This window comes from Danio aesculapii, chromosome 5 (assembly GCF_903798145.1).
Source record: "Danio aesculapii chromosome 5, fDanAes4.1, whole genome shotgun sequence".
NCBI lineage: Eukaryota > Metazoa > Chordata > Actinopteri > Cypriniformes > Danionidae > Danio > Danio aesculapii.
The window spans coordinates 34,851,497-34,877,593 of record NC_079439.1 but is presented as its reverse complement, the minus strand read 5'-3'; the positions used below and the strand labels follow the sequence as shown (position 1 = coordinate 34,877,593).

Here is a 26,097-nt window from a genome sequence, read left to right as displayed (position 1 = left end):
CAGACGCCATCATCCCATTCATTCGCGCTTTCCTGTTTGTTTGTTTTATTGTGGCCATTCCGCATAGTTCGGTTGCGCAATTCTGATTGGACAGAACGAAAGTGTGCTCACTCAATTGCTAGTAAGACAGAGGTCACGCATTTTTCAAAAATTGGCAAACAATAAGATATTTTCATAGCCTTCGATGTGAAATAGCTGAACATGAACATATGAGGCTGAGAAACATTATCATCATTTAAGGGTAAAATTTCAGATGATACTGAAGGAACTGAGTTTTTTTGCATCTGAACTCTTCATATACTGTTATATTGACAGATATTTCAATAGATAGATCTCTCTGTCATTCATTACAGAAATTCTCAGTGCAGACCAGCTGCCTAGCCTGAAAGCAGATAAAGCATTCATTCATTTTGCATGTATCCATTTAGCAGCAATCCATTCATAATGCATTCACGTGTTCCTTGTCTGGCAAACATCAAAGATCCAGTTCTGTCCCATTAGCTTTGCGGCTGATGTTTACCACGAATGGAGCAACCAGGGGAGAAATGAAGACAGAATGGGAACAAGCATTGTTTTGGCTTCCATTTTATGTTTTTATATAGAAGCTAATTATTATCTCTTTGCCATTGTATTTCGGGAAGCAATTTCTGTGTGCACAAATAATGGAGATGAAAAGATTGTTTTCTTGAATTGTCTTGATTTGCTGGACACACTCTGCTACCTCTGTCCTCTCTGCCTTATAAACCCTAAAATTAAACCTTCAGCTCCTCCTGGTGGTTAACATTCAATGTTGCATTGTATTTGTTTTTTGTTTTTATAAAAAACAGCTAGGATTTAGCACAGCACTTGCTAATTATTTTTCTTTTTTCCCTTGTTTTAGAAAGTTCTTTTGTTGCTTTAATTACTTGGACTTCAGATAAAAGTGTTTTGCCAAAATGTAAATGAAATAAAAATACTGCTTATTGTTAATTTATGTTAGCTCAATTTCATTTAATAGTCATAACTAATAAAATAATTTAGAAAATTTTACTAGTATATTAAAATGAACATTAAGATCAATCAATACGCATTAATAAATCACATCATAATGAACTACCTCAAAACAATTTATCTCAAGGCAATTTATAAATGCAGCAAACTGTTTGGAAGCATTAAAAGTGTCCAAGAAGTTGTCCAAAACTTTTACACGCATTGACCCAGAGACTGTTTAGGTGCATGTCACTGATGAGAAGATGACAGATGTTTACTGTATGATGAACGAAATGGCAATAAAACAATAACTAAATGCAGTACAGAATGTTACGTGTACACAACCACTTATTACATGTAAACGCATCAGCTTTTTACATAATACTACTCACTGCTCTTGAATACTTTTAAGAGGGCTACTTTTACTCATACTTTGAGTAATATTTACAACAGGTACTTTTACTCTACTTGCACTACATTTTTGGGGAAGTAATGGTACATTTATTTGAGTATGATTTTTTTCAGTACCACTGAAGTTATAGCATTCCAACTAATGCTATTTCTATACCAGTATTCCAGATAATTGTGCAGTTAACCTACTTAATAATGGCTTTTGTGTAAATTAATATCTTTAAATGTATGAAAAGAACTGTGTGAGACTAAAGAATCAGTAGTAAGTACAGAAAAAAGCCATTAGGTGAAAAAGCAGAGTGTTTTGGTGTTCAAATCCCTCGAGTTTTGTCTCTGTCTCAGAACCTTTTATAGCAGACAGGCTAAGGCTACTTAGAGAAAATTAGTTTCTCTCAGTGTGAGAGTGTGTGTTTAAATGCGTTTGTGTACTTGTGTGTGTGTACATGTTTTTCTTTCTCCACTTAATGTGTCCTCTGCTCCCATGGATCCACAGATTAAAATGCTTGCCTAATGCAAGCACACAATCTCTTTCTATATTTATCATTTTTACTCATCTATCTAATGCTAATGCTAACTCAGCTAATGCTCTACATATATAAACTGCAACATATAATGTTAGTTTCACAGGAGGACAGTTTTTTTCTTTTAGTTTTTCACATTCTGATATTCTCTATCTCTCAGTCTTTACAGGAGGTGGAGGGCGTCTCTCTCTACACTTTATGTCCCAGCAGCCCCTGCTCTCCATCGCTCACACCGCTGGCCACCAAACACCACCTACAACTTCTCCAACAACAGCTTCTACAACAGCAGCAGCAAACACAAATCGCCGTAGCACAGGTAAAGACATCGATTCTGCTCTTTTCTACCACTGGGAGGCGCTACAGCTATATGTAAAACACAGCAGTTGAGTCGTTATTTTCAGGCTGTTTTTTCCCCCATAATGATTACCTCTCTTCTCGGAGTGCAAACCTTTTCACCCACTTCCACAATTTTAGAGACACATTTTCTGCACAACCCTATTCATCACTCTCTGTTGAAATGATTTTTGATAGCCTTTGTTAAAAAGCACTCACATAAGTCTAAATTATGTTCCATATCCAATGATGAAGCAAAGATAAACGCAGAACACACAGCTGATAGAGGCAATATACAGCTTCATGTTGTTCATTTAGTGAGTCATTTTGTTCAGTATCCAGATAATGATATTTGTTCTCGTTTGGGATAATGTATAGGGATCTGATGATGTTATGATGAGAAACGCAGAGAAAGAGAGAGAGAGAGAGAGAGAGAGAGAGAGAGAGAGAGAGAGAGAGAGAGAGAGAGAGAGAGAGAGAGAGAGGGGAAGATGATGGGCTTTCAGCTCTGATTCAGCACAGTCACGCTACTGCATAATAAGAGCTTGGAAAATGAGATTGATATGCACTTACTTCTTGTCCAGTGGAACGTTTTAACCCTCAGAGATTGCTTTTTTATATCTCAGGAGACTTCATAGTGTTTTTAAGTTTCTTTTAGGTATCAGTTTTGTCTCTCCAAAAATGTCTTTGAAGATTTACTAATAAAACTAAAGCCAAAATAAATGTAATAAGTGTAAACCAGTTGTTTTCACATTTCACATCCTATGAGAGAGGAAAATGGAACGTTTTGTTGTTGTTGTTGTTGTTGATTGTTTAATTGACTGGTTGTTAAAGTTTAAAACAAGCTTAGTTCCGCTGAAATCATATTTCTTATATAAATTTCCCATAACAACGGTATTTCTATTTAAGTGCCATGGTTTTCAAGCTACACTTGATATACAGTTGAAGTCAGAATTATTAGACTCCCCCTGAGTTTTTAGCCCCTCTCTTCATTTTTCCCCCAATTTCTGTTTAACAGAAAGAAGATTTTTTTTCAACACATTTCTAAGCATAGTAGTTTTATAAACTCATTTCTAATAACTGATTTATTTTATCTTTGCCATGATGACAGTAAATAATATTTGACTAGAATTTTTTAAAACACTTCTATACAGCTTAAAGTGACATTTAAAGGCTTAACTAGGTTAATTAGGTTAACTAGGGGGGTTAGGGTAATTAGGCAAGTTATTGTATAACGATGGTTTGTTCTGTAGACTATCGGAAAAAATAAATTGCTTAAAGGGGCTAATAATTTTGACCTTAAAATGGTTTTTAAAAAAATTTAAACTGCTTTTATTCTAGCCGAAATCAAACAAACAAGACTTACTCCAGAAGAAAAAATTATTATCAGACATACTGTGAAAATTTCCTTGCACTGTTAATAATCAATTGGAAAATATATAAAAAAGTAAAAAAATCAAAGGGGTGCTAATAATTCTGACTTCAACTGTACATTATGGTAAGGCTGATCAATAAATCGTTTGAGCATCAATATTGCAACATGTGTATCTGCAATAGTCATATCGCAGGATTGGATTATTTAAGATTTAAAGATAAAGAAATTAATGCATTTCATGATTTTTATTAAACATTTATACAATGAAGACCATGTTATTTTACAATTGATTGTGGTTTTCGGGGGAGTCTAACAGTATTTAAGAACAGAAACTGAACAAAGCACTGAAATCAAATTAATGAAACCTTTGAAAATAGAACTATTCAAATCATCTGGTGAAATTATATTCGTATCGCAATATATATCGTGGCAAAACAAAATATCGCAATGTCAAATTTTTCCAATATCGTGCAGACCTACCGTATGGGGAAATTTTAAAAGGGAGATGTTTAATCCTGGAAACAGGGTTCCTATGGATCTTGGAATTTCTAGAATTATGAGAAATGGTAAATGTTTTATTCTAGGCAATTTAAATGTATTTTCATGTAGTTTCATTTTGAACATTCCAAAACATTGGAATTTTAGATTTTTTTTTTTACAACTTATGGAATATCGGGATTTTTTGTTTGTTGTTTTATATGTTACCTTACATTTTATGAAAATGCTAATATTCGACATTGTGTTTTTATCGTGTTGTTTCACATTTGCCTGCTGTTTTTAGTGCCAATTTTATTCCTTTCCCTCCTTTTGTCAGTGAATCAGTGAATTTGACATTTGGCTTAGAGTGAGAACCCCAAATCATGAAAATGTTTACAAATTGATGTTTTAAAATTTTGTTAAAAAATTATTTACAAAGGTGGCAAGGTGACGCAGTGTGTAGCGCTGTTGCTTTACAGCAAAAAGTTTGCTGGTTCGAGCCTTGGCTGGGTCAGTTGGCATTTCTGTGTGGAGTTTGCATGTTCTCCCTGTGTTCACGTTTGACATTGATGAAGACATTTTCATTAAGCTACAAACAGCATTAGTTTTCCTAATTGCTTAAAAGCTTAAATGTAATGCTACTAGTACACACATATCACAGGGTAGTAAGTGTTCACAATGATTGTAATAACCTGATCTAGGATTTGATTTCACTCGTCTAATCCTCAGCTGATATCCTGCCTGTAGGTTAAAAGATGTTTCCGTGAACTGGCATGTGTTGATGGAGTGTGTTTTCTTTGTAGGTGCAGCTCTTGAAGGATCAGCTGTCTGCAGAGACGGCGGCTCGCATGGAGGCACAGGCCAGAACACACCAGCTGCTGCTACAGAACCGAGACCTGCTGCAGCACACAGCCCTGCTGGTCAAACACCTTAGCCAACTGGAGATCAGAGCTGCTGGAGACACGCAGAGTAAGACACAACACAAATCTGAAGGCAGATCCATCTAGTAGAAAGCAGGGTATCCGCTGGGTCTTAAAAAGTCTTAAAATGTCTTAATTTTCAAAAACAACATTTTAGGCCTTAAAAAGTCTTAAAATCACTGAAATATTGTCTTGTAGGTCTTAAATAATTTTTAACAGGTCTTAATTCTATTATGTCCATGTAAAGCTACCCAACTGGGCCAACACCCACATCCAATCAGTTACAAAATCTTAATAAAAGTTTTAACAAAGTATTATTTATTAACATGGTTTAACTATCTTCCTTAATTTATATATATATATATATATATATATATATATATATATATATATATATTTGACTTGATGAAACCCGTAGAAACCCTGAGAAAAGGTCACTCCTATAAAGCATCACAGATGACCTAATGACATTCTAAAGCAAACTCTCAAAAATACAAAACATAACATAAGTGAAGTTTCACAAACTAATTTCGAGAGGAGCACATGATATTATTGACTACAGCTGATCCTCATTGCTAATCATTAGCTAGCCTATTAGATCATTCTAAAACTACTATAAATATCCTGCCTAAACTTCATTCCTTATCTTTGTTTTTGGACACCCCCCCCCCCCATCCTTCCTTTCTCCCTCCTTTTTCATGATCGGGCAACACGGTGGCTCAGTGGTTAGCAATGCTGCCTCGCAGTAAGAAGGCCACAGGTTCAAGTTCTAATTAAGCGTCGGCACTCCCTGCGTGGAGTTTGCATGTTCTCCCTGTGTTTGCATGGGTTTTACTCCGGGTCCTCCGATTTCCTCCCACAGTCTGAAAACATGTACATAAGTGAATCGTAATACAGTCACAAGCACTTAACGCATATATAGCAAAAGGGTGCACTCGAGAAACACCTGATCTCGTATCCCTCCTAATGCTCATTGACCAGGCGGGAACCTTGGGCTCATCTATCTCCGAGCTCAGGGTTCTATCCCGGGACAGCATGCCAAACCTGCTATCATAGTCGAGCATTAGCTAAGTGTGAACTCTTGAAATACAGTTCCCCTTCGGATGGGGAACTCCAATGCTATGTGGAAACTTCCACTATGGGGATTTCGTCAGAATCCAATCATCTGAAAGAGTATAAAAACGGGCCAATGAAATGCCAATGAGTTGGCAGCGTCAGCGTGCACAGCTGGCGTCAATGACAATCAGTCATGCTATAAAGACGCAGCCAGTGCCATGCTCGACATCCTTTCGCTTTCAGAGCCTTTCACGAAGCTTCTGAGAGAGTCTTTGAGGGTATCTCCAACCTGTGTCTACACAGAGAGAGATCGAGAAGCAGCTTCTCCCGGTCCAGAGCGCGTATACGCAGTGGCAGATGGTCGAGCTGGGTATTTCTCCCTTGCCTGGCGTCCTTTGGGTCCGGTCCTCCAAGAGCGGTTTGTATATAGGAAAAGAGCTTTCCTAAAAGAGCAACACGGTCGTGCAGCGCGTCTTTTTCAAGACGTCACTCCGACCGTGCGTTTCTGGATGCGGTGGTTTCCTATCCCCGGATGATGGGCACGAGCACAGCGTTTCATGTCTGGGGGTCCAGCATGTTAATGCGGTGCTCGCGGGCAGTGCATGCCATCACTGATGTCATGTCTGTTGCGCAGTTAAGATCGCGGCTCGCTCTTGCAAAAGAGCCACCCACCCCAGTTGTCCCCCGCACTGCGGTTGGCACTCGGGCAGATCTGAGGGTTTCAGTGAGAGTAAATCCGCCGCCCCCGGGCCGTGGACCTCTCGCTCCTCCACGCGCTCCATCCAAGCTTCAGGTGAAGAGAAGCGCTCCGTCCTTGGATGGTCGCTCTCTCACCTGATGACACCGGGGGTCAGATGTCCATCGCTGCATCGGAGGATGGGCTGTCATTGTCTGATGAGGATGCGAGCCCGCTCGCTCCCTCCCTCCGGGGTGGAGAGCGCGGCGTTAGCATCTAAAAAGCAGACGTGATGGCCGTGCTTTCTCGGGCTGCTTCGGCCGTGGGTCTGGTGATGGTTTATCCCCCAGCCCCGCGGCCGGACCGACTAGATGGGTGTATGTGGAGGATATAAGGAGGCAAGACCTTCAAAGCCTCCCGTCCCCTTCTTCCCGGAAGTGCACAGTAAACTCACGCTGTCCTGAGGGCACTTTTTTCTGCCCGATCTGCGTGCGCTTCCATCCTCACCATCCTTGGAGGTTGGGCTGTCAAGGTCTGACGAGGATTCGAACCCGCTCGCTCCCTCCGGGACTTTGAGCGCGGCGTCGAATCCAGAAGCAGACTTTGCGGCTGTGCTTCCCCAGGCTGCTTCGGCCGTGGTTCTGGAGATGGTTTATCCCCCAGCTCCGCGGCCGGACCGATTAGAGGGGTGTGATGTGGAGGATGAAGGCGAGACCTTCTAAGCCTCCCCATCCCCTTCTTCCTGGATGGGCACAGTAGGCTCACGCAGTGTGCTGCGTGCGCCTTCCCCCTCACCATGCACGCTATGGCCACCTACCAGCGCTACCAAGCGCAGGCGCTGGCCCGGCTGCGCGAGGATGGTTCTGACCCAGGACTGAGCATGCGCTCCGCACCGCAACCGACTATGCTCTTACAAAAAAAAAAAAAAAAAAAAAAAAAAAGTCGGCTGTGTGTGCCCTGGGAAGGACGATGATCACATCCGTGATCCAGGAATGCCACCTCAGGCTAAACCTGGTGATGTGCGTGACGTTGACAAAGTTCGCTTTCTTAACTCACCCATATCCCAGGCTGGCCTGTTCGGCGACACTGGCGGTGAATTCGCCCAGGAATTCACGCCGGTGATAGAGCAGTCGGAGGCGATGGGCGAGGTCTCTATCGGCGGGATTGTATGACCGCTCCCCCCCGCCGAGCCATCCACATCCACTGCTTTTTCGCCGAGGACGCCCGCCCGCAGCTTTGCTTCGCCGCCCCCGCCTGCGCCTCCGGCCACGCGGCTGCGCCGAGCATCGCGCCGGCAACCAGCGTCCCCCGCCCAGGGCGCCGCTAAGTTCGGTAAAACGGACCGCGAAGCGTCCCTGAGGCGGGCCATCTGGGGAGGAGGGAATTTGCTCTTTCCCCGCTGGAGGGCGGGGCACGTTATTTAAAGGCGTAAAAAAAAAAAAAAAAAAAAAACGCCATCAAAATCCTCAGTGAAAGAGCACTTTTCCCCTCCTCCGGATGTGACAGCCCGAACACTGCCAGTCTGGGACGCTATGCCTTCCAGCTTGCAGGATGGGTGCATTTCGCCAATGGCTCATGGAGCACGAGAGAACGGTCTCCTTTCTCTCCACTCCCAGCCCCTCTCCTGGAGTTTGAGTGCGAGACGAGAACATCTCCTCTCCTGCTCTCCTGTGGGACCCCAGCGCTCCCCGGATGAGCCCACTCACTCCACGCTGCCCCGCCGCTGGCACGTCAGCGATCGTGCGGGTGGGACCATTTGCGGGGGCTCTGCCTGCCTGGTTAGCGCGGGCCAGCCCATCGCAATGGCTCATCCATACGACCAGACTCGGCTATGCGATTCAGTTCGCTAAACGGCCTCCCAGGTTCACGGGCGACCAGGGTCAGTCCTGCGTCCGCCCCTGTCTTGCGAGAGGAGATTGCTGTCCTCCTGGCGAAGGATGCAATCGAGCCGGCCCTCCAGCCGAGATGGAGCGCGGGTTTTACAGCCCGCACTTCATCGTGCCCCAAAAAAAAAAAAAAAAAAAAAGCGGTGGGCTATGGCTAATCCTATATCTGCACATTTTGAACCGCTGCCTTCACAGGCTGCGCTTCGGAATGCTTACGCAGATGCGCATCACGCGATGCGTTCGTCCTCAGGATTGGTTTGCAGCAATAGATCTGAAGGACGCGTATTTTCATATCTCCACACTTCCACGCCACCGGCAGTTTCTGCGGTTTGCGTTTGAAGGTCGAGCATGGCAATACAAGGTCCTCCCCTTCGGGCTCTCTCTGTCTTCGCGAGTTTTCACCAAGCTCGCGGGGGGTGCCCTCGCGCCCCTTCGGCTCGCCGGCATCCGCACGCTCAATTATTTCGATGACTGGCTGATTTTTAGCCCACTCTCGGGAGCAATTGATTATGCACAGAGACAAGGTGCTCCGGCACCTCCGCCCGTTGGGGTTTCAGGTCAACCGAGAAAAGAGCAAGCTCGCCCCCGTGCAGAGCATCTCCTTTCTCGGGTTGGAGCTGGACTCGATCACTATGGAGGTAACTCGATCACTATGGCGCCGAGGTAATGCTGAACTGTCTGAGAGAGTTCGACAGAAAAAAAAGTGGTCCCCCTAAATTATTTCAGAGGCTCCTGGGGCATATGGCATCCGTAGCCGCGGCCACGCCGCTCGGATTGCTCCATATGAGACCACTACAGCATTGGCTTCACGATCGGGTCCCCAGACGCGCATGGCACGCGGGCCCACACCGAGTGACTGTCACTGCGCTGTGTCACCGCACCCGCACCCCCTGGAAAGGACCCCTCCTTCCTACGGGCCAGTGTGCCCCTAGGTCAGGCATCCAGGCAGGCTGTCGTTTCGGCAGATGCCTCCAGTATGGGGTGGGGGGGCCGTGTGTAGCGGGCATGCTGCTGCGGACCTGTGGAGGGGAACCCAGCTGCATTGGCATATCAACTGCCTAGAGCTGTTGGCAGTGTTTCTCGCTCTGCGCCGCTTTTTACCGGTGACTGAGGGGGCAACACGTGCTGGTCAGGACGGACAGCACGGCCGCGGTAGCGTATTCCATCCGGATGGGGGGGTATACGCTCCCGCTGCATGTCTCAGCTCGCTCGCCGTCTGCTCCTCTGGAGTCATACGCGGCTGAAGTCGCTGCTTGCTATTCACACCCCGGATGGGCTCAACCGTGCGGCCAACAGGCTCTCACGGCAGCTCCTTCCCCGGGAGAATGGCGACTCCACCCCGAGTCATGCGTAAGTATGCACTCCCCCCAGTGAGCCTACTCGCGCAGTTTCTGTGCAAGGTCAGGGAGGACGAGGGGCAGGTCTTGCTAGTTGCGCCCCTGGCCCAACCGGACCTGGATATCAGAACTCTCCCTCCTCGCGACGCCCCCCCTGGCGAGTCCCTTTGAGAGAGGACCTACTCTCTCAGGGACAGGGCACCATCTGGCACCCTCGCTTAGTTCTGTGGAACCTCCACGTGGGGTCCATAAGACGCGACGAGGAAGACTTAGGTAACCTACCGGTGGCGGTGGTTAATACCATCACTCAGGCTAGTGCACCCTCTACGAGGCATGCCTACGCCCTGGAGTGGAGTCTATTCACTGAGTGGTGCGCTTCTCGCCGAGAAGACCCCCGATCTTGCCAGATCAGTGTTGTGCTTTCTTTCCTTCAGGACAGGTGGAGCGAAGGCTGTCGCGCTCCACACTGAGGGTTTACGTAGCCACCATCTCCGCTCATCATGATGCGTGGATGGCGGCACCGTGGGGAGGCATAACCTCATCATCCAGCTCCTCAGAGGTGCGGGGCGGATGTTTTCCCCCGCCCCCCTCTCATACCCTCTTGAGATCTCGCGGTAGTGCTACGAGCCTACGTGGGGATCCCTTCGAACCACTCGACTCAGTATCCTTGAGATTTCTGTCCTTGAAGACAGCTCTGCTGGTCGTGTTGGCATCGGTTAAGAGGGTTAGGTACCTGGAGGCATTTTCGGTCAGTGACTCGTGCCTAGAATTCGGGCCGGCCTACTCTCACGTTGTCCTGAGACCCCGGCCCGGCTATGTGCCCAAGGTTCCTACCACGCCGTTTAACAATCAGGTAGTGAGCCTGCAAGCGCTGCCCGCGGAGGAGGCAGACCCAGCCCTTTCATTGTTGTGTCCTGTTCGCGCTTTGCGAATATATGGGGACAACACTCAGAGCCTTAGATCCTCTGACCAGCTCTTTGTCCATTACAGTGGTCGGCAGATGGGAAGTGCCGTATCTAAACAGAGGTTGGCCCACTGGGTAGTGGATGCCATCTCCCTCGCCTTTGGGCCAGGGTGAGCCGTGTCCCCCGGGGGTGGGAGCGCACTCCATTACGGAGCATCGCATCCTCCTGGGCGTTAGCACGCGGCGCCTCTCTGACAGACATTTGTAGAGCTACGGGTTGGGTGACACCCAATACATTTGCAAGGTTACAATCTGCGAGTGGAGCCGGTTTCCTCAAGGGTATTAGGCAACCCTTGGTGATTGAGGAAACGATTCGGTTGAGGTGTCGAAACACGCTTGCTGCACCACTCTCCCTAACCCGGAGATACGTGCGCTTTTTCAGCTTTGTCAGTTTAGTTCCCCATTTCTTTGGCGAACCCTGCAGAGTTCCTCCGAGGCCCCCAGCACCTGACTTAGCGGAGGAGTCAGGTGTTGGCCCGTTACGTTGTCGGCATGCCCGCTGGTCAGCCCGCGTTCTGGGTATAGGTGCCTGCTATGTGTGATCCCCGCTGGCGATCCCATACGTTCACACAGCCACGGTATAGTCCCCCCTTCTAGGGCAGGCTCGTGTCTTCCCTCCCCGCTAACCATCCTTATGCTAGGACCCCCCCATCTCTGGGCTGGTCCATAGATTGTCACCAGGTCTCCCCTCTGGGTAGCAGGTGAGCTCCGCAGCGTCCTCCCTATCGGGACTGAACGCTTTCCCAACGTACTGTCGTATCAAAACCTTTTTACAGGGTTATTGCGACTCCCCGAAAAATATAACCGTTTCTGAACAGGTAAGTGAGGGCCAGGGGACACGTTGGAAGACTGTGTCTCGGGGCGTTGTAGGTGCGCTTGCTCTACTGCGTGGCACACCCTTCGCCAGGGGCGCAGTAAGGTTCTTTCGTTGTGGCGTTTTCCATAGATTTCCCCATAGTGGAAGTTTCCACATAGCATTGGAGTTCCCCATCCGAAGGGGAACGCTACGGTTACTAAAGTAACCCTTCGTTCCCCGAGGGGGGGAACGGAAATGCTATGTTCCTTCGCCACAACGATTGTCCCTTAGCTGTTGAGCGTGAAAGTCTCTTCAGCTAGAAAAGGATGTCGAGCATGGCACTGGCTGCGTCTTTATAGCATGACTGATTGTCATTGACGCCAGCTGTGCACGCTGACGCTGCCAACTCATTGGCATTTCATTGGCCCGTTTTTATACTCTTTCAGATGATTGGATTCTGACGAAATCCCCATAGTGGAAGTTTCCACATAGCATTTCCGTTCCCCCCCTCGGGGAACGAAGGGTTACTTTAGTAACCGTAGCGTTTGTTTGTTTGTTTTTTTCTGGTGAAAATGCTGTCCATAGGAAAAATGCATTTGTAAATATATTAAAAGAATTTTTTTTAATATGAATAATCTTAATGTTACAGTTGTAGTTGTTTTTTTCTATTAAGACAATAATTTATAAGGTGTGATATTTTCATTTAAAATAATAATATTGTCATCTAGAGCATTTTTAAGACAACGGCACTTATAACAACTTATAACAAATGTTTTCATTTATTCTGATTGAAAATCAGGTTTATTTGACCACATATCGAAACATTTCTGAAGTTAAATCATTGGTGTTTTATTGTAAAAAATGAATACCAACTTCTTAAAACGTTGAACCTTTTTATTTTACGCCAAAACTGCTCTAAATGACAACAATAATGTTCTTATTCTTAATTTTGTGATTTAACAATTATTGTTATTATTAATTCATTTATTTTATATTTGGCTTAGCCCCTTTATTAATCAGGGGTTGCCACAGTGGAATAACCCTTCCAGCCACAAGCCAGCCGCAACCCAATTCTGGGAAACACCCATACACTCTTGCATTCACACACGTGGGGGAAACCAGAGCACCCAGAGAAACCCACGCGAACATGGGGAGAACATGCAAACTCCACACAGAAATGCCAACTGACCCAGCCCTGGCTCGAACCTACAACCTTCTTGCTGTGAGCCCACTGTGCTATGCACTGAGCCACCATGACGCCCATTGTTATTATTATAAATAATAAATGTTTTTATTATTTGTTAATTTTTGTGATTTTCATCATGACATATTGTTATGATTCAATGGTTTGATTTGTGTCAAATGATGCTTCTTTTAAAAGATTTATTTGCATGAAAAAAATGAATGAAAAATCCCCCTAGAACACAGGGGGCTGAAAAATGCGTGGTCAATGATGTGCTCCATTGCAGTCACAGGCACACACATTATTATTTGGCAGGCTGGGATGTTATTGAGTTGGTTGGTGCACACTAATCTATTTTAGAGTTTAGTGCTGGAGTTTATTGGGTTTGATTCATCAGCACTGGGCTTCATGCCGACTTTCACTCTGAGAGAAAGTGTGTGTGTGCGTGTGTGTGTGATGTGCATGCAGATTGGTGTAGTCTGTCATTAGAGAATTATTGAAAATGATTTTTCGGACATAAGCTTAATTGATATACACTAACAGTTTAAGGTTTGGGATCAGAACGATTTTTTCATGTTTTTTATTTATTAATTTTTTATTCTAACTAAAGCTGCATTTATTTGATCAAAAATACAGTAAAATATAATGTCATTTATTTCTGTAATTCAAAACTGAATTCATTTATTTACTTCAGTGCCACATGATACTTTCATTATAATATTGCTGTTCCATAATAACCAATTATAATTTGTACTCACTCAGTCATTAATAATGATTCCTACAGTCATCAGTTTTGATTTTTTTCCCTAATAAAATTAAATAAAGGGTGTCACGGTGGTGCAGTGGGTAGCACGATCGCCTCACAGCAAGAAGATTGATGGTTCAAGCCCCGGCTGTGTCAGTTGGCATTTCTGTGTGGAGATAGCATGTTCTCCCTGTGTTCGAGTGGGTTTCCTCTGGGTGCTCCAGATTCCCCCACAGTCCAAAGACATGTGGTATAGGTGACTGGAATAAGCTAAATTGGCTGTAGTGTATATGTGTGAATGCAAGAGTGTTTGGGTGTTTCCCAGTGTTGCAGCTGGAAGTGCATCCGCTGCGTAAAACATTTGCTGGATTAGTTGGCGGTTCATTCCGCTGTGGCAACCCCTGATTAATAAAGGAACTAAGCTGAATAGAAAATGAATGAATGAACTTTTGGTAGTGTAAGTGTTCAAAACATTCAGTACATACAGTATGTCATCCCCTAACATTACTGATTTTTGCCTTAACTCTTGTCCTGTCTCGTTTGTATTTCTCTCTTCTAGAAGAGGATTCACCATGGAGTAGTTTGCCCACTCGTTCTCTGTCTCTGAACCTGAAGAATCTGTACGCTCCTCGCTCAGATCAGCCCATCACCTCCACCCCAGCAGGACCAGCAGAACCTCCTCCTGTCTCCTCCTCTAACGCTGAGTCTTACCTCAATCTGCTGAACCTGAACCTGCGAGCCGCTCACACCGTTCCAGATAGTGGCAGACCTGCCAGTGCCAGAAGTGAAGCAGGACTGGATGCAACACAAAGGGAAGTGGCTAAGCTGGAAACTCGGAATTCAACTGCACTTGATGAAAGGTAACAATTAATTTTTGAGATTTACAATTAATAGCAATGTGTACTTTGACATAGTAGTTGAAATAATTTGACATTTTTTTCTGGATTTAAAATAGGCAAAAAAAAATTATTATTATCCTTTTTTACATAAAATAGAAGAAAAGGTGCCATGTTTTGGATGTTTATATAACTTTTACTAGGGATCCACCAATATCATTTTTTACCTTGTACTCGTCAATACCGATGCCTTTTTTAAGGATATGGCAGTTATCCAAGCAATGGCTCAGTGCGGCCAATTATTTTAGGACAGCTTTTTTGTAACTATAAAAACTGTAACTCAACATTTTTCTGTGCTTAACATAAGGTTGTCAAAGAACAAATAATTTTCAAACCACTTTTTATTTAGTTTTTATTTTGTACTCATAATAAAAGTACTGTTTTTGTACACCTCTGGGTTTTTGCAGAGGAAAGTTTGTAGTGTGCAATGTGTGGGTTGTCTATACTTTTCTAGCTAAAAGTAGTACTAAAACTTTAATAGTATTAAAAATATTGCTGAAGCAGACTAGTTCTACTTGAGGAGGGGGGGGGGGGGTGTAACGGCAACAGAATAAAAAAAGTTTGAGCAGCTGAGTTCATACAGTAAAGGATCTCCTCTCTTTTTTTGGTTAACACGGAAGTAGCATTTACAAAGTTATCTTAAATTTGAATAGACCATTTTGAGGGATGTAAACAAAAACAATGGTCCCAACATATTTCCTGTTTTACATTTTTAATTTCTAGAGCTTCTGAGAATCCAAGGAGAGCCACATATTGATAAATAATGTTATGATTGCGGTTTTAATATTAAGGAATGATTGAATTGCCTCTAATTACAGTTATGGAATAGTATGATAACAAGCAGGAAATGTTAATGGCTCAATCACATTGAAATGGTCTATAATGAAAGCTTTCTGATGTTCACATTAGTTTTTTCATTAAGGTAAAAAGATACATTTCAGCTGCACTGAAATAAGGCACTAAACCCTAGTTGTCATCATTAATTTGAAATATTTCCACACTGCCAAGCCTGACATTGTGTTTCTGCTGATGGAGCTTCCTGAAAGTGTACTGAAATAGTTGTGTCAGTGACATCACTGGGTATTGATCTTTGGTATTGGTGTGTTTTCATTAGTATGAGTATGAATATATGAGCTTAGTATAAGGGCCAATACCATACAACAGTGGTTCACAACCTTTTTTTTTGCCTGATACCCCCTTTTCCCCTGGAAAATATTGTAAGGCCCCCCTCCACATTTAATGATATTATCGCTTATATAAGTTTGCAGTAAGGATGACAAAAATATTTTGTTTTCAAACAAACGGTATGTTTATTACTATATCTAGATATGTTTATGCACAAATAATAGCCTAATGTGAAATAATAAAGCAAAACATCAGTAGGCCATTTGTAATGGGTGCACCTTGCGGTATTGGGTATGAGTTGTCTGCAAATGTCTTATTAATTTGCATGACCTCATGCATTCGTTAGCAAGTACTTTGGCGCATAAAGTGCATTGTGGCTGGGTCAGGGACTTTGCTTTGAAAAAAGGAATAAACCATAGTTCAGGTAACCCTCTTGGTATTTCCTGCATTTCGTGTTTTCAGAATTGCTAGTGCTGTGACCCGAAATGTTTGGAACTTCCTCATCTGGGTCCAGTATGCTTGGGTCATTACTATAAGCTGCTGAAGGTGAATCAGTGAGACTCAATCTTTTTTGTGGAGAACGAACTACAAATTTGTTCATTTATTGGTCAGCCAGGGGATAAAATGAATTAAAAATGCAACATGATCGTTCTCCTAATTGTCCACTGCTAAAAAATGTTTAAAATATGACGCGACCCCCCACAGAACTCGTTTAGACCCCCTTGTGGGCCGGGACCCCCCTGTTGGGAACCACTGCCATACAATGCCACATCTACTTTTTACACAAAATGATGCCAGTGTTTTAACTTCAGACAAGACTTTTGTTTTATTCTGACCAAGTGTCATTTTCTGGAAACAATAAGTGCACTAATTAACTATATTTTTATTTGAATAGAAGAAAATGATTTGATTTATTTGTTGTTGTTTTTTTAAAAAGTTTATCAGAACTTTATAGGAAAAAAAACAAGCATTTTACTCAAAACACATTTAATAAATCGAGTAAATCCAGATGTTGCTTTCTCTGAAACCGATAATTTACATGTGCTCTCTTTATTTTTTTCAAATCTAAGCTATGTATAAATACAAAACACCATTCAAAAGCTTCGAGTCTTTTTTTTCTCCTTTCTTTTGTTTTTTGATAGACATACAGTATATTCTTTTATTCAACAGGGATGTATTAAATTGATTGAAGTGACAAAAATACTTTTACAGTAGGGCTGCATGATATTGGAAAAGGCTGATATTGCGATGTTTTATTTTTATATATATGCAGTCTCAGAAGATGGTTTGAATGGCTCTATTTGATGGTTTTCTGTGGAGTCGAACAGTATTCGGTACAGAAATTGAATAATCACAATGCAAAAAAAGAATGATTTTTTACTTTGTTTTGTTTAGATTGTAGTCTGAATATCCAAAAGAAATCTTAGACCAAGTAAAAATATTGATTAGTTTTCACTTTCAGAAGAAATGAGTCCAAATTAAGAGTTTTTTTTTTTTATTATTTATTTATTTTTTGTTTTAAGGAATTTATCTGCCAGTGGGGTAAGTGAAATTATCTTGTTTTCACTTTGAAATGTAAAAAGAGTGAAGTAAAAAAAAAGAAATGATTGTTTTTTTGGGGGTTTTTTTTGCATAAATTATATACATTCCATATAAAAACAGTGATTAAATACAATTATGTGGCTCCTGGTCAACTATAATTTAGACTTTCATATCTTTGCGATGTGACTATTGCGTATGCACACATTTGGATATCGATAAATTGTTACAGGCCTATTTTACAGTATTTCAATGTTGACATTTTTAATTAACTTCTAAAATCTTCTACAAACATTACTGTTTTTTACATTTATTTTGCTAATATATATGTAATTATATAAAACAATAATATAGAATTATGTATGATTATAACATTCATTCATTTTCTTTTCGGCTTAGTCCCTTTATTAATCTGGGGTCGCCCCAGTGGAATGAACCGCCAACTTATCCAGCATATGTTTTACGCAGCGGATGCCCTTCCATCATTGGGAAACCTCCATACACACTCATACACTACCCAAATCACCTATACCACATGTTTTTGGACTTGTGTGGGAAACCGGAGCACCCGGAGGAAACCCACGCAAACACAGGGAGAACATGCAAACTCCACACAGAAACGCCAACTGACCCAGCCAAGGCTCGAACCAGCGACCTTCTAGCTGTGAGGCGAACATGCTATTCACTGCGACACCATGCAGCCCTTGATTATAACATATATAATATAATATATAAGTATTTACTGAACATAAAATCAGCAAACAAGAACAATTTGTGAAAGTTTGTCACAAATGGACTAATGAATGCTAAATATTTTGCTATAACAGAAGTAAATTACATTCAAAATAGGTTGTATTTTACCACATTAAAATGATATAAAAATTTCGTAAAATAGATTATATTACTTTTTGATTTTATGTGTTTATTTTTTGCAACAAAATATGAGAATAAAATCAACTCCAAAATTTTGTACACATAAAAAAGGAAACTTAAAAAGAATGTACCAAAGAAAGATGGAGCAGAAAGTGCTAAAAAGCAATGTTAGAGCACATCTGAATGTGTTGAAAGTTTCAGTTGTCTCAGTCAGCCGAGTTGCTCATTTCCGATCTGTGATTTAAACACACTGCCGGTTAAATCTTAAACTTGATCTGCAACATCTGGACAGAATAATCACAGTGTGTCCGTTTTATGGAAGTGAGTGGAGCAGCACCAAAACAAACCCAGAAACACAGCAGAACTTACTGAGATTTAGCCTCAGACTCAGCAAAAATGTTGAAATCGATTGAGCAGACGTTTATGCTTGTGAAGTTTTGACTTTTTACCAAACTTGGCTGGTATTTGAGTTTTCTAAAGTTCATTCCCATAATGCTGCCTCCTCTCTGACCTCCTTTTTCCTCTCTCCTCACTCATACACAGACCTGTCGGAATGGATATTGGTTGAGAGCAATGTAAACAAATCTAATGAAAGTGTATTAGAAGGCACAGAGCAATCTTTCCACACTGGCTTTTGGCGGGTTTCCTTGGATAGTAATGGAAAATTCTGACCTTTGTTGGATACTGCACATTCATCGCTCTGACTGTGTGTGTGTGTTTAACACCAGCAGTAAACAGATGTTGAGCTCTGCACACACACTTGCTCTTAAACATATTCCTTCTCTATCACTTCTATCAAAATGGCTCAATTTTCTGTTGCAAAGAGGTTTAAAAACGGAAAAATGTATGTGATTTGCCTGCCGACATCTCTGTGTGTGTCTATAAATGTATAAATGTATTCAAGAGCTTGTGTGTGTGTGTGTCTGGGAGAGTGATTTATTTCACAATTATCGGTGTCCCTGTGGATAGCTGCAGTCTCTCGCACAGAAGACATTAATTTTCACACTTTATTAGAGCAATTTAGAGCTTGCAAAACACCTCGCACACACAAGTAAACATACACTTACTGATTTGTTTATATACGCTAACAACACACTTAGTTACTCGAACAGACACAAGAATTCACTGTCAAAAGACACAAAAAAGAAAGTCCTTGTTTTATTTTAATTGGTAAAGCATATATTGTTTGTTCAATATGCATTATGCCTAGTATTGTCAGAAGGAAAGCTGTGAGTGTGTTTTGTTTTCATGTTGTAGTTCGATGCCAGTTGAAGTACTGGGTGCAATAAGCAAAAAATAATGAAAACAAAAGCTATACATATATATATATATATATATATATATATATATATATATATATATATATATATATATATATATATATGGACTCTAACTAGACTTGGTTTGAAAGACAATACTCATAAGACTTCCCAGGATGAGCTCGGGTAGAGACAGAGCTGTAGAGCAGATATAGAAATGAGCAGTGCAAGGCGCAGGTGCAGAAAACCCTTGTTAAAATGTACTGCTGTTTACTGTGCAGCATAAGAAACTACAATAAACCTTTCAAAATGGTGATGCACTTCTAGAATGATGAAAAAGACCTTAATTATTTATCTCAACAATTATATTTTGTTTTCAGATTTAAAATGTAAAAAAATAATGTGAATATAAGAACTTACTGAACATAAAATCAGCAAACGAGAGCGATTTGTGAAAGTTTTGCTATCACAGGAGTAAATACACCTGCGCCATACACAGTTCATTTCTGTACCTGCTCTACAGCCCTGTAAATACTTATGAGTATTGGGCTCTATTTTAACGAGAGTCTCATCTCCCATTTCCTTTAAGAGTCAGTTGTGTCGCACCATGGCACATTTGGGACTCTATTTTGACCATCCGTGTGCGAATTCCAAAGCGTAGGGCACAAATGCATTAAGGGTGTGTCAGAATCCACTTTTGCTAATTTAAGAACGGAAAAATCTACTTTGCGCAGTGTCGCATGGTCTAACAGGTTTGAGCTTATTCTCTTATAGAGTTATAGGTGTGTTTTGAGAATAAACCTATCAGAGTCTCATCTCCCATTCCCTTTAATAGCCAGTTGCACCGCGCCATAGCGCATTTGCTATTTACATGGCGGACTTTGAAAGTGGAAAAACTGAACACTTTACTAGAGAGAAAACAGTTAAACTGAGCATCTACAGCATCTCATCATTGTTTACTTTCGCTTTCACTCTCGTGGATAGGGAAACGTGTTGTACGCACAGATATCCAATAGCCTATACATAATTAATTTTGTTTGTTAAGTGCAAAGATTTGTTTCAAAACTATTTCTAAATTTATTTCTAATTTCCAGCAATCGAATAAATGAACAATAATAACGAAGTGTGTTCAAAAAAGTTATATCCAAATAGACATGCTATGCCCCATATGATCTAAAACCTGACAGGTGGGAAAATATAAGCTTGTTTTTAATAAAACAAATAAAAATATGCATATAATGAATAATACTGCTAATAATAATAACATTATACAAAAGCAAATTGTTAAGAATAAATTGAAAAAGCCCCCGAAATGAAGAAGGCATGAAAGTTTGGTTTTTATATTTACGTAGATTAGAAAATAATAACTTTTGTAATATTTTAATCCTTTAATTCTTTTACATATGTAAAGATATTTCTGTATCCTGTACATCCTGTGTGTATTAAGCAATGTGTAAGCGAGGCGCACAACTGACGCGCTCTGCGCTGAATCTGCTTTCAGCTGGTCTATTGCGCAGTCTATTTTAGTTCCTCAAAATAGCAACGCGCCAACAATGCCTCTTAACACACCTCTTTTCCAGACCAGAACGCCCATGAGTCTACAAAGTGCCGCAAATTGATTTGCTATTTAAACAACGTGGTCAAAAACTGGAAAATTAGGGTTGCGTTGGTCTGAAACTAGCAGCACGTCTTGGAAACACCACTTGCGCCTTATTGCGCCGGGTGTATGATAGGGCCCATTTTCTTTCAAACCAAGTCTAGTCAGAGTCCAAATCATATAAATTTCAGGTTTTGTACACTTGCAGATGTTTACTGTGCAGCAAATGAAACTACAATAAACTTTTCAAAATGGTGACACGCTTCTAGAATGGTGCTAACACCTTAATTATTTATCTCAACAATTATATTTTATTTGGATTTTTTCAGAATTAAAATGTAAAAATAATGGGATATTTTTTCAATGTTCAGTTTTGATAGATAATCATTTGAATGACCCATAATGCTAGCTGTTCTTTTATTTCTCAAAAGGAAAATTTATTTAATCTGGTCAATATTGTCTGCATCTAGGTAATGAGTGTAGCAGAGATCGATTAAATTGATCTAAAAGGAAATGGCATGGTGGTTCAATGGTTAGCACTGTCACCTCACATTTCTGTGTGCAGTTTGCATGTTCTCCCCATGTTCCTCCGTGTTCCTCTGGGTGCTCCTGTTTCCCTCCACAGTTCAAAGACATGTGGTACAGGTGAATTGAATAAACAAAATTGTCCGTAGTGTATGACTGTGTGTGTAAATGCGAGTGTGTATGGGTGTTTCCCAATACTGCATGCCTGCCAACCCTTTTCCCAGGATTCTCTCGAATTTTACAATTCAATCCCGCTATCATCCTGTAAAGTGATTTCCATGTATTTCTCCAGTATTTTCACTCCTACTATGAAGGGTAGCAATAAACCAGAGATGTCCAAAGTAGGCCTGTGGGCCAAAGTTGGCCCATTGTAACCTTTGACTTGGCTCACCATCCTATCTGAGAAGAGAGTGAGAATGCCTTTAATACAGAGATCATCATTTCTAATTTGACGTAACCTTTTTTGTTTGTTTTATTGCTGAGCTACAAAAAAGCAAACAGAAATGAAATGTTTCAATTTAATGTTGTAAATGAATCATAGTTTTTTGACATCGATTAAATGTAAATAGTCACTCGACGCATAGAGGACTATGCAGAAGACACCAGCAAGCAAATCAAGGCAAAAACTAGTGTAATACTGTTATAAATGAGATGATTTTGTTTTTATTGTAATAAGTGTATTATTAAATGTAAAAAAACTGTACTAGTAAATATAAAGCAGTGTTTTCTAGTCATTTTTAAACATTATTAAATAATTTAGGAAATGACCCATGGCAACTAAATTTACCTTCAGCCCACTAGCCTCAATCAAGTTTGGTTTTTGACCCTTCATAGGAAAACCTTTGGTCACCTCTGCAATAAACATTAAAGGGTCGATCCTTCTTATATGCAAACCATACCGCCGAATCACCAGTGGATGCCCATTGCTCTTAAATCAATCTGTTCTGTGCTTTCATTTTATTTAGGCATGAAAGCACTGAAATAAATATAAAAACGGTGGGATTCCCTGCTATTACTTTACAGGCACCATTGCCCCTCCTATGCAATCCTCAAAACAGTCAGTTCATGTAGCGGTGCGTGACTGTCAGACGCGCTCCATAGTGATACATAGACGCTGTTTCCCAAACGGATTCTGCACACGCGATTTGAAGCGGAGCGAAAGTGGATACTGTTGGTTTTGGGTGTGTGTTTAAACATTTACACATAATGATAATAATAATAATAACATCTAATTATGTCAATCTTTTCTTTAAACACAACAAATTTAGTCTTAAATGAACATAAAAAGTTAGGAAAGCAATTGAATGATTTCATCATAATATTCACTCTGAAACTGCTTGGAAATTTCACAAACAATCAAAAGACAGAAAAACTAAAATAATATTTTCTTTTAAAACATCCTCCAGAAATCTTTGCTTCAAATACTATTTCATAAAATATTTTTTACACAATAGAAAGCCTAAAATAATTTTTATTGTAATAATATGTAAAGTTTTTACAATAATGTAATGATTTTAAATACACAATTATTGTATATTAAACAATATACAATAGTGTAATAATTTTTTCTTTAGTCTTTGAGTTAATTTACTCTTTGAGATAATACTTTTGTGCATGTTTTTTCCCTCTACCAACTTCCTATAATACTTTGAAAATAATATATTGAAAATCACCTACCATGAAAAAAAGCTGCTTTATTTGAAAGTGACAAATGTGTGAGCAGTGCTTCACAAATCACTAACAATTGGCAAAACACAACAGGCCTTTTTTAGCATCAGTCACAAATAATGAGAAAGTGGAAGCACAGTGTACAGTAGAAGCTGTGAGACCGGACTGTGTGTGTGTCTGCTGTCTCAGTGTGTGTCCAGCAGTCACTCCTCGCTCTGACTGGGGTTTTATGCACCTGTCCATCACATGTTCATTTATCTGTCACTCCTGGCATTAATGTCAGCGTGAACTCATCTGCTGGAACTCGGATCAGTTCATTCCTCCTCTGCCAGTCATAAGTGGCATCTCTTTTCATTCTTTATTGCTTTGAAACTGCTCACATCTCGCTCCCCTCTGTTCATGTTTGTGCTGCTCTTTTATCCCTCCCTACATGTGAGGTTGCTTATTTATTGTCTGCCCATCCAGAAAACTGTCTCTTTTGATTTGAAGATGAACTCTGCGCTGTGGGTCAGTTTTCATGGCCTTGTGATTTTAAGCTTGTTTGTGTGTCCGTGTGTTTGTGTTAATGTGCGGAAATGAAGGCATGGAGGGATTTAATGTCACGGATTAGTCTCTTTGCTGTAGTATTGATCTGCAATAATCTCCTCTCTCTGGCTGATTACTGCAACTGAGACTAATCACAAGTGTATGTGTGTCTCTGTGGGGGGTTACTTAAAGCTGGAATACACTGCATGACTTCTTCCTAGATTTTTGGCTATTTTTCAGTCTGGACATGTCAATGTTTCTAAATAACGTCAGAGCCTGTGTGCAGTCAGAGAGTTGATTGGTATTTTGAGCAGAGTTTAGAATATTGTATTTGCAAGGTGTTTATCAGGAGTTGTATTATGATCAGAACAAACCCAGAGCAGAAATCATTTTTAAGCTGATCGGCATCAAACTCAAGAGTGTTACAGTAGTTCACTTTATTAGAGGGTCTGTGAGAAATTATAAGAAATCTCCTCCAGGTGGCACTATCAACTTCATTCATTCATTTATTTTCTTTTCGGTTTAGTTCCTTTACTAACCTTGAGCACCCAGAGGAAACCCACACCAACACAGAGAGAACATGCAAACTCCACACAGAAATGCCAACTGGCCCTGTCGGGGCTCGAACCAGCGACGTTCTTGCTGTGAGACGATTGTGCTACCCACTACGCCACCGTGCAGCCCGCACTATCAACTTGAATTATAATATAATAATGAATAATATATCAATAGCCTCATTCTGAGCAACTTTGTCTCTATATACACTGATGTCAATATTTGACACACACGCATGTCATGCACACACACACACACACACACACACACACACACACATATAGCAAAAACCCAATCGCTTTTAAAAAATGCAGAAATTAATTAAATATGTAGCTTTGGAAAGTTGACATAAGACTCCACAATGCTTTATCAGGTTGAAATTAAACTTAGAATTTATGACAAACTTAGAATTTAAGACCTGAGAGGTTGTCAGCAGTTTCAACACAGTGGTCAGAAGTTATGAATATTGTCTATTTTTGCTTATAACTTATAACTTTTTGCCTGGCTTATACTTCTGCGTCGAGTGATCAGCGTGACCCACGGCGCATGCCTTGCGCATAGTCATGCATTTATACTTCTGCATGCTGTTTGTGTTGCTCTGCAATAACACTTCCTAAACGCTAGCTGGCAGTAGGTGTTTATGTTCCGCTGTGTCGAGTTTCTTCGCTGTTGTTTTATTTTTTCTGAATGCTACCTTAATGTACAAGGGGCTCAAACTCGCTCATTTTAAAGCAGGAATCGGTGGACGTGCAAAAACTTTAGTCATACGTTAAACACAAAACAAAACTTTGCACCTAGAGCTCCTTCACGGGACTCAACACTTGTAAACATTTGCTCCAACGGGTTCGCAGCTCTCAGTCTCGCCCACACTCGTCAGCGCTACCAAGCCAACCAATCACAGAGCTTGCGCTACTTGTCGTTGTGACATGTAGTTACATTTGTTGACAGTTGCACATCAGCATCAGCCACAGCGAGGGCTTTACGACCGTGTGAAGGCTGCGCCGGAGCATACACTTGCGCTTGATGCAGAAGTATAAATCAGCCTTTAACATTTTTAAGTAAAATCTTCTTTAAAAGTCTATAATAATTCAAAGGTCTTGAAATATTTGAACCCCTATAATTGTCGCTTGCAGCAACACAGCCTCATTGGGAGTATACGTGCTCAGGCCTACATTTTTGGGAAACTGCAAATGTGTGTCTAGACATAAATTTACCTGTATTCTCTGAGTAAAACAAATGCTATGGGGCAATATGACACTGCAAACTTGTTCCTTTTCACACTACAGTGTGAAACATTTACAGGGACACATTATTGATGTTTTTCATGTAGCACTGAAAAAATGGAACAAAAGTTACTTAAATACATCTGTGATTGAGCCAATTCAGTGGATGGGGATGATTGGGAAACCATGATCGGTAAGGACCGATGGAGGGAGTAAGGGCCAGGACACTTGAGTTATACCCCTACTCTTTACAAGAAGTGCCATGAGATTTTTAATGACCACCGAGAGTCAGGACCTCAGTTTAACATCTCATCCGAAAGACGGCGCTCACTGACAGTATAGTGTCCCTTTCACCATACTGGGACATTAGGACTCACACAGACCGCAGGGTGAGTGCCCCCTGCTGGCCTCACTTACACCACTTACAACAGCAATCTAGTTTTCCCATGTGGTCTCCCATCCAGGTACTGGCCAGACTTGTGCTGTAGGGTGATATGGCTGTATCTCCATATAGACAGCTTCTCTGGCTTCTGTTTCAGTGTCATACTTGGGACACAGAGCAGTCATAGGTTTGAGTCTGGCGAAGGATGGTTACAGAAACCAAGTTTAAACAAAAAAGCATTGTGAAATCGTGTTAAAAGTACGTGGCTGTGATGTACTTTT

At 41.3% G+C, this 26,097-nt stretch overlaps 1 protein-coding gene across 3 annotated transcripts in view; it reads left to right on the top strand.

Annotated features, from left to right (window-relative positions):
* si:dkey-34e4.1 (carboxyl-terminal PDZ ligand of neuronal nitric oxide synthase protein) overlaps positions 1 to 26,097 on the top strand; it is a 90,174-nt gene that overhangs the window by 51,282 nt on the left and 12,795 nt on the right. For 2 of the 3 annotated variants that reach the window (XR_008837836.1, XM_056458045.1), the window contains exons 8-10: positions 2,062 to 2,217; positions 4,890 to 5,055; positions 14,209 to 14,509. Coding sequence is in view for 2 of the 3 variants with exons in the window: in XM_056458045.1 (XP_056314020.1) it covers positions 2,062 to 2,217; positions 4,890 to 5,055; positions 14,209 to 14,509 (623 nt within the window). In the remaining variant the exon portion in view is untranslated. The remainder of the gene's footprint in view (positions 1 to 2,061; positions 2,218 to 4,889; positions 5,056 to 14,208; positions 14,510 to 26,097) is intronic. The other variant, XM_056458046.1, reaches the window with a different exon arrangement.